Source organism: Cheilinus undulatus, linkage group 24 (genome assembly GCF_018320785.1).
Source record: "Cheilinus undulatus linkage group 24, ASM1832078v1, whole genome shotgun sequence".
NCBI lineage: Eukaryota > Metazoa > Chordata > Actinopteri > Labriformes > Labridae > Cheilinus > Cheilinus undulatus.
In genome coordinates, this window is record NC_054888.1 from 10,503,293 (window position 1) to 10,521,512 (window position 18,220).

An 18,220-nucleotide genomic window follows, 5' to 3' on the forward strand; every position below is an offset into this window, starting at 1 on the left:
GGACGATATAGCCTCCACAGTCCCCAGATCAAAATCCTATGGAACATCTTTGGAACAATTGCATCATGGATGTGCAACCAAAAAGTCTGCACAAAAGTTTTCAACACGTTGTTGAAACTATCCCACAAAGAATTAAGGCAGCTCTGAAGGCACAAGAGGGTCCAACCCAGTCCAACTAGCAAGGTGTACCTAATAAAGTGGCAGGTGAGTGTATGCTCCTTCAAGATGATTTATCTCAGCTTTTGTGGTTACCTGTGTTGTTGTTGAAAATCAAGCTTTGGCTGTTTGCTCGGTGTCGGAATCATCTTGAGCCTCACTCGAGCCCTGGGGGTCTCTAGCTTCTAGCTTTATGTTAGTCTGCTAGCTTTGGTGTTTGGAAAGACTTGATGCCGAGTTCACGGCGGTGGAGAGTTGTTTCAGGCCTGGGCACAGTTTACATTTCACTGTCATATTCCTGTTCTTTTGTGCAACAAATCCAAAGTAGTGTTCATATCTAAAGAACACATGGACTCTAGCTAATGTGTCATTTATGTAATTCAGCCAATGTTGAGTGAGCACATGTAAAAAGGGATGCCTCATTTGTTTACACCGGGTTACACCCAACAGAGCTTCTCATGTTTTAAACTACATGTTAGGTGTGTAATTGTGTTTTAGTCCAACTCTATTTGCTGTATCCTCCTTTTGTGCTCCATCATAGAAGCAAACATTTCAACATTCAAGATTAGCTAGTGTCCAGTTTTTGTGATTTGCATGTAGTAAGCATTTAGCATTAATATTTAACATTCATCCTGCATATAAGCTTCACATTTTCTCAGATCTTCATGGTTTGTGGTCTCCCCTCTCTGCTGCAGATTGTTGCTGTTTGGAAACTCGCGAAGCATCGAGTGTGTCCAGGGACCGTGAGGGAAACTTTCCACCCTCGGACTAATCAAAGTGTTTGAGGTGAGTCAGCAGCTCCTGGAGGCAGACCGAAACAGCTTAACAAACTGTTAAATAACCTCAGCTCCCTGCACACTGCATGCTTTCTCTGCTCTGACCACAGAGAAAATATCTCATCAGGTCATCTTTGGTCTGCTTTCATCCAACAGATGTCACAAAGATAAAAAAAAAAAATCACTGCACCTACCTATGGGTTAATTTGTTTGGAGTTTCAATGGAGAAATATCGAGATGGAAGTATTTCTACTTTATAACAACTTCATTTGTAGGGGGCTTTAAAAAACAAGGGTTTACAAATTGCAAAGTTTACAAAAGACAAAGAGAACAGAACAATGGCACCAACAACATCAGCAGAATCCAAAAAGTTCAAGAACCTCAACAAAATGCGGCAAAGATAATAATCCAACAGCTTCATAACACTTCAAGACCCAAATGTCATGAAACGGCATGCAAACTTAGACATCAAGGGTCATCATAAAAGCACAGAGGAAATGAAATATGCTTAAAAACTTGGGAAGATAGAAAATAAAAAAAAAACACAAAACAAATAATAAGTCAACATCACAGCAAGTCTATAAAAATGTATTTTAAAAAGTAATTTTCAAGATGTCACTCATCCTGCATGGCTTATCTCCTCAGGTAGGTCATTCCAAAGTCAAGTAGCCTAGATAGAAAATGCTTTTTCACCTTTCAATTTAAATCTCAACTTTGGAACAACCAAGAGGCCTGCACCCAAGGATCTTAGGCTGTGGCCACGGGCGAGGAGCCTTAATGGAAAGCACTAAGTGAACTTTGAGTTCAAGTCTAGACTTTGGAACGACCAGAAGGCCCCAGCATAAGGATCGAAGGCTGTGGCCTTGCTTGTAGGGGGTTAATAATTGAATATGTAGCTTTGAGCTAGGCCCATACATGCTTTTAAAGTAATTAGTAGAATATTAAAATCAATTCCAATACTAACAGGGAGTTGAAATTTGAGAGATGTGATGTTGTCTGTAAAAAAAAGTGAAGTAAAAGATCCAAAGCGTCCAAATAAGAAGACATCACGAAAAGTTAGTCTATAAAAGTGTTTTTAAATAAGTGATTTAAAAGATGTCCCTGATTTTGTTCGCCTTATTTCCTCAGGCAGGTCATTCCATAGTTGAGAAGCCTTGATAGAAAATGCTTGGTCACCTTTGCTTTTAAGTCTCAACTTTGGAATGACTGGGAGGCCTTGACCCGAGGATCAAAGGCTGTGTCCTGGCTCATCAGGCATTGAAAATTTTTATATATCGCTTGGAGCCAGGTCCAAAATCATGCCCAAAACTCACAGGAAGCCAATGCAGGATGACTAACATTGGGGCTGATGTGATGTCATCTGTTAAAACCAGGGAAATACAAGATCCAAACTGCCAAATGAGAAGACATCCCATAAAAGCAAGTCTAGGTCATTCCAAAGTTGAGGAGCCTTGATGGAGAATGCTTAGACGTCTTTGGTTTTAAGTCTTGAGTCTGGAACGACCAGGGGGCCCTCACCTGAGGGTCTAAGGCTGCTGCCTGGCTCATAGGGGGTTGATAATTCTGATATATAGCTTTGAGCCCAGCTTATAAATGCTTTAAAAGTAATTAGTAAAATCTTAAAATTAATTCTAAAACTAACAGGGCACCAATGTAGGGAAGCTAAAATTGTGGTGATGTGACGCCATCTATTGAAACCTGGGAAATGCAACATTCTAATCGCCCAAATAAATACACATCACACAAAAGCAGGGTGTGTGAAAAGGAATTTTGCCTTATCTCCTTGGGCAGGTCATTCTAAAGTTGAGGAGCCTTGATGGAGAATGCGCGGACATCTTTGGTTTTAAGTCTCGACTTTGGAATGACCAGAGAGACCCTCACCTGAGGATCTAAGGCTATGGCCTGTCTTGTAGGGGATTAATAACTAACAGGGAGCCAGTGTAGGGAAGCTTAAATTGGTGAGATGCAATGTTGTCACTTAAAAACCAGTAAAGTACAAGATCCAAGTGGCCCATAAGTATTCTCAAGACATGACTAGGTTCAAGTCCTTCAAAGGCCCCAAAATTTCCTCTTATCATATCATTCAATGTTCATTTATTCTGAACTTTTAGCTCCATTCGTTGTGAAACAATGCCCCAACATGTTTTCTCACTTGTGATTATTGCCCGTAGCAAAATGGAAAAGGACTTCACATTCATCTTCGCCTGGAGCCTCCAAAGCCGCCCCTGTTTGAAACAAAAAAAGAGGTTGTCTTATTTTAGCAGATGCACTGCATCTTGTACAATTTCTACCATGCACTTTGTGCTGCTTTGAATCTAAAACGGGAACAAAACTCTTTGAATTTTGACTTCTTGAAGACTTTTCTACTTTCAATAAGAGTTCTGTGTTACCCTGAGGACTTTATGAAAGAAAAAGGTTGTTTTTAGGGATTCCTCTTCAGTCAGATCATCATCATAAACGCAGCATCCATAAAAGCTCGTGTCGTGACTCGCTCAAACATTTCTTGCTTCTAAACCATCAACATCATCTCTCCTCCTCCTCCAAACAAAAACACATTATCCTCCCCGCGCTAACACCATCACCTCCTCTGATGGCTCTGCTTCTCCTCCACTGTGTCTAACCCCTAATCCACTTCAGGCGATACATAATCATAAGCAACACATAAGGAGCGGCAAAATTTGTGCTGACGTGCAGGGAAAGCAGGACGAGAGTGAAAAAACGAGGAGAATTCAGATGATAGCAAAGTCCAGGGGAAATAAATGCTGACTGAAGAGGAAGAGGAGGAAGAAGTGCACTCCAGGGAAGCTGCTTCAGGCGGGAAAACCACAAAGTAGGGCTGGTAATAAAAGTGCACTCGGGTTTATTATTTGGGTTACTATATGATGGACTATTAAACATCCTGTGGGAGGAGTTTTAATGCAACTTTTTGGGCAAATACTGCAAGAATGTAGGACATTTTTCATCCAGAAGTGTGCAGCTAACTCCACACAGAAATAGCTTTTCATTATGTTTGGAAGCAGCTGTGGATGTGAGGTGGGTTTCAAACAAACCTTGTGTTTTAACCTTGCACAAACGCAGCAGCTGCAGTATCACACTTTTAATTGGGCTCCTGTGTTTCTGTGAGGCAGCTGCAGCTCCAGACAAGATGTAATACATCGTCTGTATAAAGAGTGGAGATATCCCCATGATAGCAACCTGTCAATCACGAGGAAGCCCCGCCTTAAAGGAGCTCCCCTACCCTCAAAGTCGACTCCGACATCCCTCTCCCCAGCGACATTTCCCAGCTCCTCAAGAGATCAAGGGATTTCAAGGCATCTCAAGGCCAGATGGGATGTATAATCCCTCGAGTGAGTTCTGGGTCTGGCCTGAGGTCTCCTCCCAGTTGGGACGTGTGTGAAAGACCTCCAAAGGGAGGCAGCCAGGAGGTATCCTGATCAGATGCTGGAACCACCTCAACTGGCTCTTTTGCTGCAAAGAAGTGTAACTCCTGCAAACGTAATAAAACACAAATGTGATCAAAAATATGTAGCTTTGTGCTCACTGTTTCTCAAACATGTATTAACGTCCCACAGATTTAATGTGAACATGAAAAATGAGAGTTATGTTCACTGTTTGTCACCTTTTTGCAGTATGTTAAAGTCAGCTTAAGTTCAAGTCCCATCAAAAACAAAGAGATGGAGATTTTTGTTCGCCATGAAACAGGAAGTTTTTCCTGAGTCTTATATCTTAGCAAAAAAAAAAAAAACTTGAATGAGAAAAGGAGAGGATTGAAACCAATTTTAAAGATTCCACAAAATCCAAGAGGTTTCTTCTGGCATATTATAATCCACTCTGCTAAGATTCATGCTTTTACTAGTGTTGTAAGACACCAATCAAACTACTTCCTGATTCATGGCGAACAAAAAAACTGCCCTTGCTTTTTGTTTTTGTTTTTTTTTTTTGTTTGTTTGTTTGTTTGTTTTTTAAAGGAACTTGAGCTCGGGCTGACTTGAACCCACCGGCAGTTATGAAAAGGTCACACATGCACAGAGACGGGAAATCAATCCCACGACAAACGCATCAAAGCTTCAGCATATGGTGCCGACTCCACTATCGGAGCTAATCTTGTGGCTTTTTTCTTTCTTTTCATCCCATTTACTCGTGGAGAGGACAGTGGCTATGCATATTTCTAACGCAATATGTAGTATATAAATACTCTCACGCAAATGTCAAATTGGCCATCCATTTCCACACCTTAAATGAACATCATGCCGTATTGTACAAGACTTGATTCTGAGACCATAAAATTGTTAGGAAAAGGCATACTGGGGAAATAGATTAACTTACAAGTAGTCAGATTTTCAGAATGCATAATTTTTTTTAAATTAGGGAGGTGCTCCTGGATCTGCTAAGAAAATTAGGCCAGGAAAAAACAGTTTAATCTTTTACGTCTTTCTAAAATTCACCTGAGAATAAGTCTCTGAAGTTTTTTGTGTTTGTTTTTGTTTAATTCCCCCCACATTTTTACCTATATACTTCTGCTTAACTTTATTAAAGCTTTTTGTCTTTCCTATTGGCTGGTATGGTTGTTATAATTTTAAAGTAATGTGTTACTTTGTCTTAGTGTGTCAGTAAGCTTTTATTCATTTTCTTTCATCTTTTTGCATATTGTTGCTTTGCATTTTGCTTAGTTTTAGTTGTTTTTAACTGTGCTCCTAAACACTTTAATTTGGATAAGACACAGAAGGATTTTACTGGATATTTTTTTAGTTAAAAAACTTTTTATATTAATTTGTTGACATGTTTTTAAACATATGACTATGTCATAAAATATTTTTCTTGTTTAATTGATTGTAATTTTTAGATTTTAGGAAATGAAAATCCCTAACACTGCATTTTTAACAGCTCAGAATTAAATTAATTTATTGTTAGTACAATTATTGCAGTCATTTTCGGGATTTTATTATAATAGGGGAAAGTGAGGATACCTGCATTAAAGTGCGATTTAACACAAACAACGGAGGTTGTTTTACTTTGAAAGTCCAGACCGGAAGTGCCTTTGTTTACCTTTAGCAGTTAGCCTCACAGCTCTGATGCTACAGCGAACACTGCAGTTATAAACCGGTATTTTAGCTCAGTTTACCGACGCTAACTAGCCGTCCACTTCTTCAGGCACGTAACGAGGTGGTTTACCGTCGTTACGTTAAATTTTGACCTCAAAATGAGCTGACGTTTAATATTTAACGACACTTTTAACACGGTATGTCCACTATTCAGCCTAAAGGTGAAAATGTAACAGATAACATGATATAGGTTGTTTTTGGCACTAACTTTTATAAAAGTTGCTTTAATAGAAAATAACAGTTGAGCCTTTGACACTGAATCAGTTTGACGCATGTACGAAGACTTACATTGTAAATGTATATGTAATAACAGCACAATCTTTCAATCTAACCATATAATTAAGAGTATGGGTACATATTTTCAATGAGATGTCTGACGTAAAAGTGTTTCAGAGCTCCATATACTCTGCTTTGCTTCTGAAATAACACTATTTTGAATTTTACTGTGATTTAAAAAGAATATCACCCCTAAAAGAATCCTAACCACATAAGATACAGCAAACAAGCTTCATGTGCCTTTTCAGATCTAGAAACAGCTCTGCGACTATGATATTAGATATTTTAGCAGAAACCTGTGTAAAAACACATTTCTTTTCACAGATCAAGCTGTAATTCTGACAAACAGCTTAGATGATAACCTGAGTAAAGTCAAAATTTCTTTTTAAAATGCTGATTTCATTTATTAAGGGAAAAAAGACATCCAAACCTTCATTGAAAAAAGGAAAACTATTAAAACTGATGTTAATTTTTGACATCCATGTGTCAGCTTTTGTTTATATGAGTCCTGAGGCTCCCCAGCTCTTCTTCTGGGTTGGAAACTACTGAGCTAAAAGATCTCAAAAGCAACACCAAGAAAAAAATAGAAACAAAGCCATTGATATCAATCAGTCTGGAAAGGCTGGCAAAGCCATTCCTAGAGCTTTGGGACTCCAGCTAAACACAGTGAGCACCATTATCCACAAATGGAGAAAACTTGAAATACTGGCTTACCTTCCCAGGAGTGATCTGCCTGCCAAAATGACTCCAAGAGCGCATCGACAACTCATCTGATATTGGCAGAAATCCAGTTTCGTGCATCGCTTTAAATCACAGTTATAGAAGAGATCAACCTTTCTAAGGTGAGCTGATTTGACATGCATTTTCACCCAATCGCATGGCAAATATCCTCGCAATCGGTGCTCTGCAAGCTGCAAGGATACCAGTTTTCCAGCTCTGCCTTGAATCAGTTCTTTGCTCTCACTTTTGACCTCATCATCCACCTGTAGTCTTCGATGAGGGGTTAAGCAAAATTAAAGCGTCAAGCCTTGTTGATTTTTATCATGGTGTCCCTGCAGGTCTTTCTGATGGCGATCCTGAACCTGTCCTTTGCTGCGTGTGGATTCTTGGGGATCTATCACCTCGGGGCCGTCGGGGCTGTTCTCCGTCACGGTGACAGGCTGGTGGGCTCCCTCAGGGCGTGTGCAGGGGCCTCAGCCGGGGCGCTGGTGGCTGCTGTGATGGTTACAGCTCCTGACAAGTTAGAGGTAGATTTCACTTCCTCATTCAGACACAGAAACAGAGAAACAGGTGGTTAGGGGAAACCTCAGGGGGCTTTAGGAGGTTTTCAAAGACCCAGAGGACAACAGGGATAGAAATCTTCAGATCATTGAGAAAAAATCAGAATGTTAACAGCTGTAGCTCCACTGTCGACATTGATATTTCCTCCTTCTGACAGTTAACAGATCGTGAGTGTTGGATTAAAGACTCTGTCAGGATGAAGTGCTTCTCTCAGATACTCGGCATCAAAGATCTGACATCAAGCAGGAGAAAATGTCTGTCTTATAAATATTTAAGCACAGCAGTCTTAAAAAATGCATAAAGTAACATCCAAAGATCACAAAAAGGGAAGGATATGCGGCTAACTACATTTCAATTTCAAATAATGATAGTTTTATGATGTTTCCTGGAAGTAAGTAAAGGTTAACGAGACATGGCTGAGATTATTGAAATGCAAATTCACAAAAAAGGACTAAAGTGATTTTTAAGTGGATTGATTTGAATATTCAGGAAGATAAAGATGTTCAATCTCTAAAACTTAATTCCATTTTGGTGTTTTAGTTTGTGAGGGAGAACTTTTTTTTTAGTTATACCATTTTACATTCACTTTTAATCACATTTTAGTTTATATTTGTAAATCTTTCTCAATATGACTATCATAATAACTGTGCTGGCACAACACATTGACACCCCCATCAAAAGTATGAGCTGTTTTCAAGGGGAATTCTCTTATTTTAAGATTTAGGCTCCATTTTTTTAAGAGTCACAAGGGTTGAAAAACAAAAAAGTACAAAAATATCAAAGTGGGGTGTTTTTTTAACCCTTTACCTACTGCCGGAGCGGCGACGCTATGTTTAATATGTCCGTAGTATTATTACCGTAACTCCGTCAAAGTTTGTCCGATCAGGAGAAGACGGGGTTGGAAAGCTGAGAATTGTGGGCATGCGCACATATATGGCTCATTACGGTACTCGCAACCATATGACATGGGCATTCATAGCAAAACACCACTTTTGTATTGTTCTTCTTTTAAACTGCTGACAATTCCATATAATGTGCGATAATCATTAACCAGATGTTGAAAAGTCAAGTTCAAGTACTCCTGGGAAAAAAGGGACCAAAGCTCTCAGCCTTACAGCCATAATAACAAAATATGTCCAAATCGCCATTTTAAACTCAGTAGGTAAAGGGTTAATTACTTGCAAGTTGCCCAAGCTTCCTTAACCTTGCAAAGCAGATGGATTGTCCAGATTCCATGTCCGTCATCAGTTCCATCTTGCAAAGCTCCAATCTGATACACTTGTCCCCAGTCCGAGAATGACCAGACACGAGGAAAAACACAAGGAAAACCCAACAAACATCTGCCATAAAAACGTGAAAAACAGAACTATTAGAGAGAAGGGGGTTGGCATACCTTACCTCCGGAACCCCTGAAATGTAAAGTTGGATATCGTCTGCATAACAATGGAAGTGACGACCATCGTAACGGATGATGTTTCCAAGGGGAAGTTGGTAGACAATGAAAAGGACAGGACCAAGCATTGAGTCTTGAGGGACACCTTGAGACAGGGGAGCTAATGAGGATGTAGTTTACTCCATCTACATCATATATTTTGACATCTTTTGAGATCTTTTTCAAAGGTTCTTCCTGTCAACGCCATTTGTGAGGTGTTGCCTAGATGGATGTGAGATCGTCAAAGATTGAAACTGCTTCACTTTTATAGGTTGCAAATTTGCAAAAAAATGACAAAATCTCTCCATTTACACCTTAATGTACATGTTCCTTCTGATTTTAGTTGGCCTTTTCTTCAAGGACTGATATTAAGAACTCATTAATAGGAGATCAAAACAAATCCAAAGTCCGTCCTCTGCTGTCTTTGGTACTTTTAAAAATACCAGTGTGTGCCAAGCAGAACTGGTCAGCTCCTCCAGGTAAATTTGCAGAAAATGCATGAATGGAAACATAGTAAGCATTGCTGCAATCACAGCTAATTTAGGAAGACAAAACAAAGAGTGACTTAATAATGGCTCTTGAGTCATAACAGTATTTGTTTTCTTTTCTTGCAGCATTGCAAAGATTTCACTTACAGGTTTGCCGACAGCGTAAGACGACAGAGATTTGGAGCCGTCACACCGGGATTCAACTTCATGCTCACTCTAAGGTTAGGAGACAGTATCAGCAAATAACAGGGTTCCCACAGATTATTAGAACGTCTTTAACCCTTAAGAGTCCTTTTAATATCCCAACACATTTGTCCCTAACGACAAAAAATGTCCGCTTCCCAAAAACTGCGGTAAAAATTATACATATTATTATTTTTTCCTTTTAAAAGAGTTAGTCTTTTAAAATGAATTCAGCCCGAAATATACATATAAAATATTAAGAATAATTTTGGGATTTCAACCCGTTATGTTTACACAACTCTACTGTTTATCTTTAAAAGATAAAAAAAATTAAAACAAAATATATGATTATTATTGTTATAAGGCACTGAGATAGGTCAATGATTGGCAGCAACATCGATTTTGATGCATTGGTCTTTTTTTTTTGTTGTTTTTCTTTTTTTTTAACCTCACACTCATGCTTCTAGCTACAAAAAAATGTCAGTTCTTAAAATCAGCTATAAAAGTTTTATATATTACTATTTTTTTTTTTTTTTTTAAAGTACTTCAGCCTGAAATATACATATTAAACATTGATTATATTTTGGGGATTTTTAATCCTTTAAAGGCCAGTATGTTTACACAACTCCACTGTTTTTAATAGAACAAAATCATGAAAATTAAATACACATGGGAAAATGAGGAATGGGGAAAAATAGCGCCATCTGGTGGACAATTATGAAAACAGGAAAAAGTGAATGCTAGTAGTCAAAAATGAAATCTTAACATAAAGGAATGCATTAGTTTATGTGAAAATAAATGTGGGATCATAAATGACATTTTCAATGGTTTTCAATGGGACATTTATTGTCCTTAAGGAAAAATGTGTAAGTTTTTGTGTAGCTTAGCCGTTTTAGGCTAATTTAAGGAACTGAGATGGCAATTCTAATACATTTTAAAGTGAATATCCTTTGGCAAATTTGAGCTATATTCATTCAATACAGCCAAAATGGCTTGAAAATAAAAAACTGAAGAGCACAAAATATCCCTAGGATCTCGAAAGGGTTAAATTTCTTAAATGTCTTACGTTGAGATCTGAAAACTTCATCATGTTAGCATCGTAAGAATTTTGATTGTGAAACCTTTACAGTTCATAATTTAGCTGATAAATTCTATTATTTTTCCTTTTTTTGAGTTAAAAAAGTGTCCAGCAACCCTGGAAGGAACCTACACTCCAACAAGCCAGGCAGTCATGCTTTTAGCCCCTCATGGCGCTGTGATTTTACATGAAAAATATTCCAATCCAAGCTCAAAAAGATACGGAACAACCAGGGAAAGTAAATCAAACATGATATGCCAAACATGTGGACTGTTTTAGGCACAAAGCAGCGATAACAGACATCCTGTAGAGAACAGATGTGTAGAAAAATTGCCTTAAAATCAAACCATGACATTAGTTTATCAGCACCACAGAACCAAAACAAATATTCATCAGCTGGTGGCAGAAAAAGGTTTATATAAGCCGACTCTGTCTTTCCCTTCATCAGTATGCGCTAGCAGTAATGTGTACGTTGAACAGATTGAGTAATAATTACACGCCGATATAAAAAGCCGTGTTTTTATAACGCCCCAAGGGGATTTCATTTCAAACTCCTGACAAACGAGCGTCTGTGTGTGAACGTCTCCAGGGAGGGGATTGAAGAGATTCTTCCTGCCGATGCTCACAGCCTGGCCTCCGACCGCCTCCACGTCTCCATAACGCACTCAAAGAGCGGGAAGAACCACGTGGTGTCCACGTTCACCTCCAGGGAGGAGCTCGTAGAGGTAAACACCTCATCCTTCTAAATATCACACCCATCCTTTAGAGGCTTTGTCATAAATGTTTTACATCTTTGTTTTTATTCATTTTACTGCTCAGTGTTTGGAGTTTATGGCTTTGACCACAAAATGACTCCTGCAAAGTCACTGCTCATGTTGTAAACGTCGGCATTTGATGTTTATCAGTGAATCAGAATGACATGTACATTCACTGAAAGTTGAGCTTTTTTAAATCAGTGGGGTGACCACAAAAATATTAAAATTCTGTGACGGTTTATGAAATATCACATCTTTCCCAGGTCTGCATGGTTCGGGTCATTGTCTTGCTGGAAAATCAGTCTTCTCCCAAGCCGTAGTTCTCTTACAGACTGAAGATTGTCCTCCTGTATTTTGCCGCATTCATTTTCTCCTCTACCCTTACAAGCCTTCCAGGGCTGACTGCAGAGAAGCATCCCCACTGCATGATGCTGCCACCACAGTGCTTCCCAGTGGGGTTAGTGATGTGCAGAGTTTGGTGTCTGCAAAACATAGAGTCTGGTGGCCAAAAAGCAACTTTTTGCTCTCATCAGGCCAAAGAACTTTCTTCCCCTTGACCATGGAGTCTCCCACATGCCTTTTGGCGAACTCTTTGACTGGTAAAGAACCCGAGCAACAGTTGTATGCAGAGTCCCTCCCATCTCAGCTGCTGAAGCTTGTAACTCCTTCAGAGTAGTCATAGGTGTCTTGGTGGCGTCCCTCACTAGTTTCCTTCTTGCACTGTCTCTCAGTTTGTGACGGTCTAGTCTAGGCAGATTTACACATGTGCCATAGTCCTTCCATTTTTTGATGATGGATTTAACTGAACTCTGGGAAGGGTTCAGTGCCTTGTAGGGGTGTTGTGAAAATAACAATACACTGAGATATCACGATGTTTCGCGGCATGAAAATGAATAATTTACTTTGTTGGTGCGGTAGTTTGTGGTGTAATTCCCCCCCTTGACCACTAGTTGGTGTCAGGCATTAGACTCTTCCCTCTTCTCCTTTGTTTAGACAATGAGATCACGCGAGCCAGTTGCTTGTGCCGACACAGAGCTTCTGCTGCATTTAGAGTGATTATGTGAACTTATTTTGGCTTCCAAAACATTAAAGACGGTACAGACTTAGACAGGAGTCAAGTCATTTGTAAGATATGCCACGCCAGGGTGAAATACTCAGACAGGACGACAAACCTGAGAGCTAGACATCATAGCAGTAGCTTGGCAGCTAACGTGAAAGGAGCCTGTAGAAGCTACCGCTGATCTTAACACATACAACCATAAATACACAGTCAGTTCTTTGTTTTATGTGTAAGGACCTGCGCCGGTTGCCCGTCACATCATACCGTCATGCCAAAGAGAGTTAAAACGCTAGATGATGCAGGGCCATTTATTTTATAATACACTATATATATTTTAATTAATATACTATATATTACTATATATACAATTTTAATACTTTTTTATTAAAAGCTTAATTCTGTTATGTTAAATTCCATATTAACTTAAAATTACATAGATAGATAGATAGATATATATCTATATAGATATAGATTGACAGATATAGATAGATATAAATATATATAGAAATATATATAGATATATATGAATAATATAGATAGATAGATAGATATAAATAGATATATAAATATATATATACATGTATGTATATGGATAGATAGATATAGATATATAGATTTTGTATGGCAATATATCGATATCGGCACCCCAGTATGAGGATAGGTATCCTATATCCTGATTCTTGCCAATACACACCCCTAGTACCTTGGAAATTTTTTGTATACATCCCCCAACTTAAACTTTTCAACAACCTTTCCTCTGAGTTGCTTGGAGTGTTCTTTTGTCTTCATGATGTAATTGTAGCCAGGAATACTGATTTTTTTTTTTTTTTTTTTTCAAAATTGACATTATACCAACTATGATTTATTTATAAACTCAGTAAAAGGGTAAAACATCCAAGGGATAAATACTTTTTATAGGCACTGTATATTCTGGTAGAAGCCTCATGACAGCAGCTCAAGTTTTGTTGTTTTCTTCTGAGCAATGACAGTTATCCTTTCTGTCCTTAAAAGAATCAGCAAATGTATTCAGTCTGTGGCAGGATGTAAATGGAGCAGATGAAGCTGGCAAACACCAAAACATAAAAGAAGATGTCAACAAAAACTTCAGAAACTGCATGTTACAAAGAGTATTTTCAATAATTCATGGCTAAAGAGACAGAGACTGGAGCTTTGCTCAGTGTTAGCAGCATGGGAGAAAACATGAACAGACCTTCAACATCAACGGCAACAATCCCCTAAATATTCCAGGCAAACTTGTCCGCCTGCCGGCATGGTATACATACAGAGTTACAGCATCATTACTCCTCACTGTGATTGCTTTAGAGAGCTTTTTATCACAAATGAGTTAAAGAGAGTCACAGAAATGGGCGAATTATAGCAAAAAGCCTGAAACGTTTTAAATATTTCTCACACATCTTTGCTTCATGCACATCTTCAGTCTCACATGCAGCAAAATCTTTCATTTTCACGTGAATTAAAGACAAAGTGTTCATTTTCTCTCATATTTTACCTTCTTCAGGCTCTTCTCGCCAGCAGCTTTGTGCCTGTCTACGCCGGACTCAAACCTGTGGATTTCAGAGGACAGGTAAAGATCAAAAACAGGACATTGGTCACAGGTATTTGATTTTGCTCTGCCTGTCTGCATAGATTATTTTCCTTTCCTCAGAAATGGATCGATGGAGGATTCACTGACAGTCTACCCATTCTGCCTGTGGGACGAACCATCACTGTGTCCCCGTTCGCTGGACAGCAGGATGTTTGTCCTGTCCACAGGGGGCGCTACAACACTCAGCTAAGACTGGCCAACATGAACATAATGGTGAATACTGGATTGTTGTATCACATCAGTCAGGAATGAGCTCTGTGTGTCCTTAAATTTGTAGACTAATCGTTTAGTTTGTTTTGAGACAGCCACCTTAAAGGTTCGAGCATTTAGATACCAAATGGTAATCCTTAGTGTTTGATATCTGATAGCTAAGACTTCATAGAGTTCCTGTCTGGATTGGCTTGGTTGTGGAGCTGCAATGAATAAAAAGGAGGGATAAAGGGGAGAGCTACCCAGCCAAATGGGGGTCCATGGAGATCAGGAAAATCATGGTCCATTTTGAAAGCTGGGATATCCATATTTGATTTTTTTCTTTACCTGAATAACAACTCTTATCAAAGCAACAAATATTTTTGTATTTAGTTATGCCATGGTTTGTAGCCATTTTCATAATGTTAACCCCTTTTCTTAAAACAGAATAAAAATGGGTTCAAAGAAGCAAAACGGTGTTTAAAGTGGCACAACTGGGTTAAAAGTAACAAAAATGGGTTAACAGAAGCAAAATAAATGTCGTAAAGTCAGAAAATGGCTTAGAAAGTATAAAAAAGAGCAGAAGAAAGGTGAAAAGGGGGTTACAAGTGGCAAAATAATGGTTAGGAAGAGGAAACTGCAGTTAACATCAGCAAAAATTAGCATAAAAAATTGTGAAAAGAGGTTACCAGTGGCAAAAGAGTGGTGAAAAGGGTGAAAAAGGGTTCAAAATGTGCAGAATGGGCAAAATAGGATTAAAAGGAGCAAAATAGGTCAAGATTGCCAGGAAAAAGTGGATAAAAGTGGAAAAAGGTTAACAGGCAAAAGATGTGTGAAAGTGAAAATGGCAAAAATGGGTGAACAGAAGCCAAAAAAGTCACAAAAACAGCTTAAAAAGTATAAAAACAAGCAGAAAAAAGGTGAAAAGGGGTACAAGTGGCAAATAAGAGTAAGAAAGAGGCAACTGCAGGTAAAATCGGCAAAAAATAGCATTAAAAAATCAATGAAAAGAGGTTAATTGTTTACTGAGTAAAAATGGACATAAAGAGTGATAGAAAGGGTTCAACATGTGTCAGAATGGGTGAAATATGATTAAAAGGTACAAAAGTGGGTCAAAATTGGCAGTAAAAGTGGATAAAAGTGGATAAAAGTGGAAAAGGGTAAACAGGCAAAATATAGGTACAAAGTGGCAAAAATTGGTTTGAAAGGGTCAAAATGGGTTTAATTTGGCAAACAGCTAAAAAAAAAAAGTGGTGAAAGGTGATGAAAAGTTGCAAAAATGGGTGCGAAAATACAAAAAGTATTAAAAAAAATGGCAAAACAGCAGAAAAAGTAGTGAAAATGGGTTAAAAAGTGGTAAAAACAGGGAGGAAAAAGTGGTTTTAAAGAGGATTAAGAGGCAAAATGAGTTTAAATCAGCAAAACCTGGCATAAATGGGTTCAAACTGGCAAAAACAACAGAGAAGTGGTGAAGAGGGGTTACAAATGGTGAAAGAAACAGGGAGAAAGTGGCAAAAGCAAAAATGGCTTAAAAATTAAAAAAAAAACAAGCAGAAAAAAGGTGAAAAGGGATGAAAGAGTGGCAAAAAATAGAGAGAAAGTAGCAAAAATTATTTGAAGTTGCAAAAAAACAGCAGAAAAAAAGTGGTAAAAAGGGGCAATTTGGGTAAAAATTGCATAAATTAAGACTAATAAAAGTGTCAAAAATTGACTGAAAAATTGTTTAAAAAGCGGCACAAATAAATATCCTAAACATCAGACCCAATGATAGCTTGATACACTCTCCAGCTCCAAAATGAAGTAACTGTTAGCCGGGATAGCTAGCACCAATGTTACTGGTTGATATTATCAATAAATCACAGCTGGGGAGGCCCATTCGCTAGGTTTACAAGCCAGCCAAATCTGTGGGCGGGTCTGATCTGTGGAAGTCAACCAGTGAGCAAAAAGCAAAAGGGACGGCTTGTTTACATCCTGTTTTTATGTCTATAATCATCCTTGCTCAGAGAGATGGAAATTGTGGCTCTTTTTAAAGCTCCAGACCATTTGACTCAATCTAAGTGCCACCCAAATGGCTCTTCATTTAGTACCACTGTGGCTTTTTATGTCTACAAAGGTAAAACCACACGAGGGTTTAGCTGCCCAGTGTTGTCCTGATCTGGTCTGAATCAAGGACCAGTCTGTTACGAGTAAATCAGAATAAAATCATCTGGCATGCAGCCATCTTTACGCTTGGTTTTATGTGTTTTTTTGGCAGATCTGTCAGATGGATGCCTTGTAAATTGTGACATAAATCTGAAATTTTTTCTCAGCTCTCTGTAGAAAACATCAAACGTCTGAACCAGGCCCTGTTCCCCCCGTCCAGCAGCAGCATGACGTCCTACTATGAGGAGGGTTTCAACGACGCTGTGAGGTTCCTGAAGAGAGAAAAGTGGATAAGCTGACATGAAAGAAGCAATTTTTAGACATGTTGGGGAACATTTTAAGGGTTTTAATGTATTTATTCACTGCATGGTTTTGATTTTTTCCTGATAAAACTGTAAAAGCACCAAACAAGGATGCATCTTCACCAAAGTGGGTTTGTTTGGATCCTTTTTTTCTCCAGGATCAAGGCCTTAGTTTTTATTTATAAAGCTGAGCATGAAAGAGCGCGTGCATGGCTGTGAGCCTCAGTCAGATAAATGCTATCTGCTCTTTCTCCTCGGCTCTGTGTGACAGCAGCAGAACATGATGAAAAGCGCTCATGAGAACATGGACTCCTCATCAATTTTCCAAGGAGGCTTTTAATTTCCCCGCAGCTGGAAGCGTTGAGAGAGAGAGACAGAGAGAAGAGGGGGGGGGAGAAATATTGGACAGTGCAGCACTTCACAGGACATCATGGATGTTGGCACTCCCTCCGGACTGGAGGATGGAGCGTCATCTTTGAAGTGCCGGCCGTTTCCGCGGGCTTTCTGTGCTGCAGGGTTAGCGTTTGATTCCCTCCAGCGGTGGGAGACGTGAGCAGGTTCTCCATCAGCTGGTTACGTGAGAAAGAGCGGCTCCTCCCTCAGGACGCTCGCATGTTGAAGGAGACGCACCAAGCTGCTGCTGCTCCAAGGAGGAACCAGTGTAATTGATTACCTTGTAGTAGCTACACAGACGGGGTATTAATGCTCAAAGGGAGCTGAAATAAAACCTTTGCTCTTTTTACTGCAGAGAAAAGACTTAAGGGAGGGGAAATCTATACTTTTAGCAGATAAAATACTCTAAAACAGCCTACAAAAACAGATCAAGGCCTCATTTCCCAGAAGCTGCGTCGATTAGGAGGCATTTCCCACAAGCCTTAAAGCTCAGCGTATATGATTTGAGCAGCTCATATCCTGAAGGCTTAGGTAGGGCCATGCTGTGCAAAAAACAATCAGAATTTTTAGTCAAATTTGTTTATTCAAGATGCAATCAACCATCAAAGTACATAAAGCAAACAGAGCAGAAGTTTCAAGTAGGTCAGCTGAGTCTGAAATTAAATATGTCAACGTACTGCAATGTTCAGCTCTACACATCATGCTAACATTCAGTTGTTCAATTATTTCAGTTAATTTCAAAGCCTCAATCTAGCTGTTTCCATTGTCCATTTGTGGGGGGAAAAAGGATGTAGGGCTGGGCAATATGTAATCTTTTCATGGTGTATCCAGAGATGTAGTTTTTTTTTTTTTTTTGCAGTTCCATTTCCTGGTTGAAACTCTTTTTATTCATTTTTTTTTTAATTTTCCAGATGAAGACTCATTAGAGTCGAAATGTGTTGAAACCCCTGCTTAAATAAAGGATTTTTACTACATCAGAGTGCCTCGGATTCTCAGTTCTG

General features: G+C 38.9%; 1 protein-coding gene across 3 annotated transcripts; it reads left to right on the forward strand.

Annotated features, from left to right (window-relative positions):
• The first annotated feature begins 5,985 nt into the window (after positions 1-5,985).
• pnpla4 (patatin-like phospholipase domain containing 4) lies at positions 5,986-18,193 on the forward strand. Of its 3 annotated transcripts, XM_041781910.1 has the most exons (8): positions 5,986-6,171; positions 7,033-7,152; positions 7,369-7,557; positions 9,638-9,732; positions 11,362-11,497; positions 14,107-14,172; positions 14,254-14,406; positions 16,692-18,193. In XM_041781910.1, the coding sequence occupies exons 3-8, from the start codon at positions 7,378-7,380 to the stop codon at positions 16,821-16,823; spliced, it is 762 nt and encodes a 253-aa protein (XP_041637844.1). In that variant the 5' UTR covers positions 5,986-6,171; positions 7,033-7,152; positions 7,369-7,377; the 3' UTR covers positions 16,824-18,193. The 3 variants fall into 3 exon arrangements, with proteins under 3 accessions (XP_041637844.1, XP_041637845.1, XP_041637843.1); XM_041781911.1 differs by lacking the exon at positions 7,033-7,152; XM_041781909.1 differs by lacking the exons at positions 5,986-6,171; positions 7,033-7,152 and having other exon boundaries at positions 7,196-7,557.
• The last annotated feature ends 27 nt before the right edge of the window (positions 18,194-18,220 follow it).

Excerpts from the sequence above, each read along its gene's own strand:
- pnpla4 (XM_041781909.1), top strand. The coding sequence starts at position 7,354 with ATGGTGTCCCTGCAGGTCTTTCTGATGGCGATCCTGAACCTGTCCTTT. Across the intron at positions 7,558-9,637 it reads CAGCTCCTGACAAGTTAGAG|CATTGCAAAGATTTCACTTA; the intron begins GTAGATTTCACT and ends CTTTTCTTGCAG. Across the intron at positions 11,498-14,106 it reads CCAGGGAGGAGCTCGTAGAG|GCTCTTCTCGCCAGCAGCTT; the intron begins GTAAACACCTCA and ends TACCTTCTTCAG.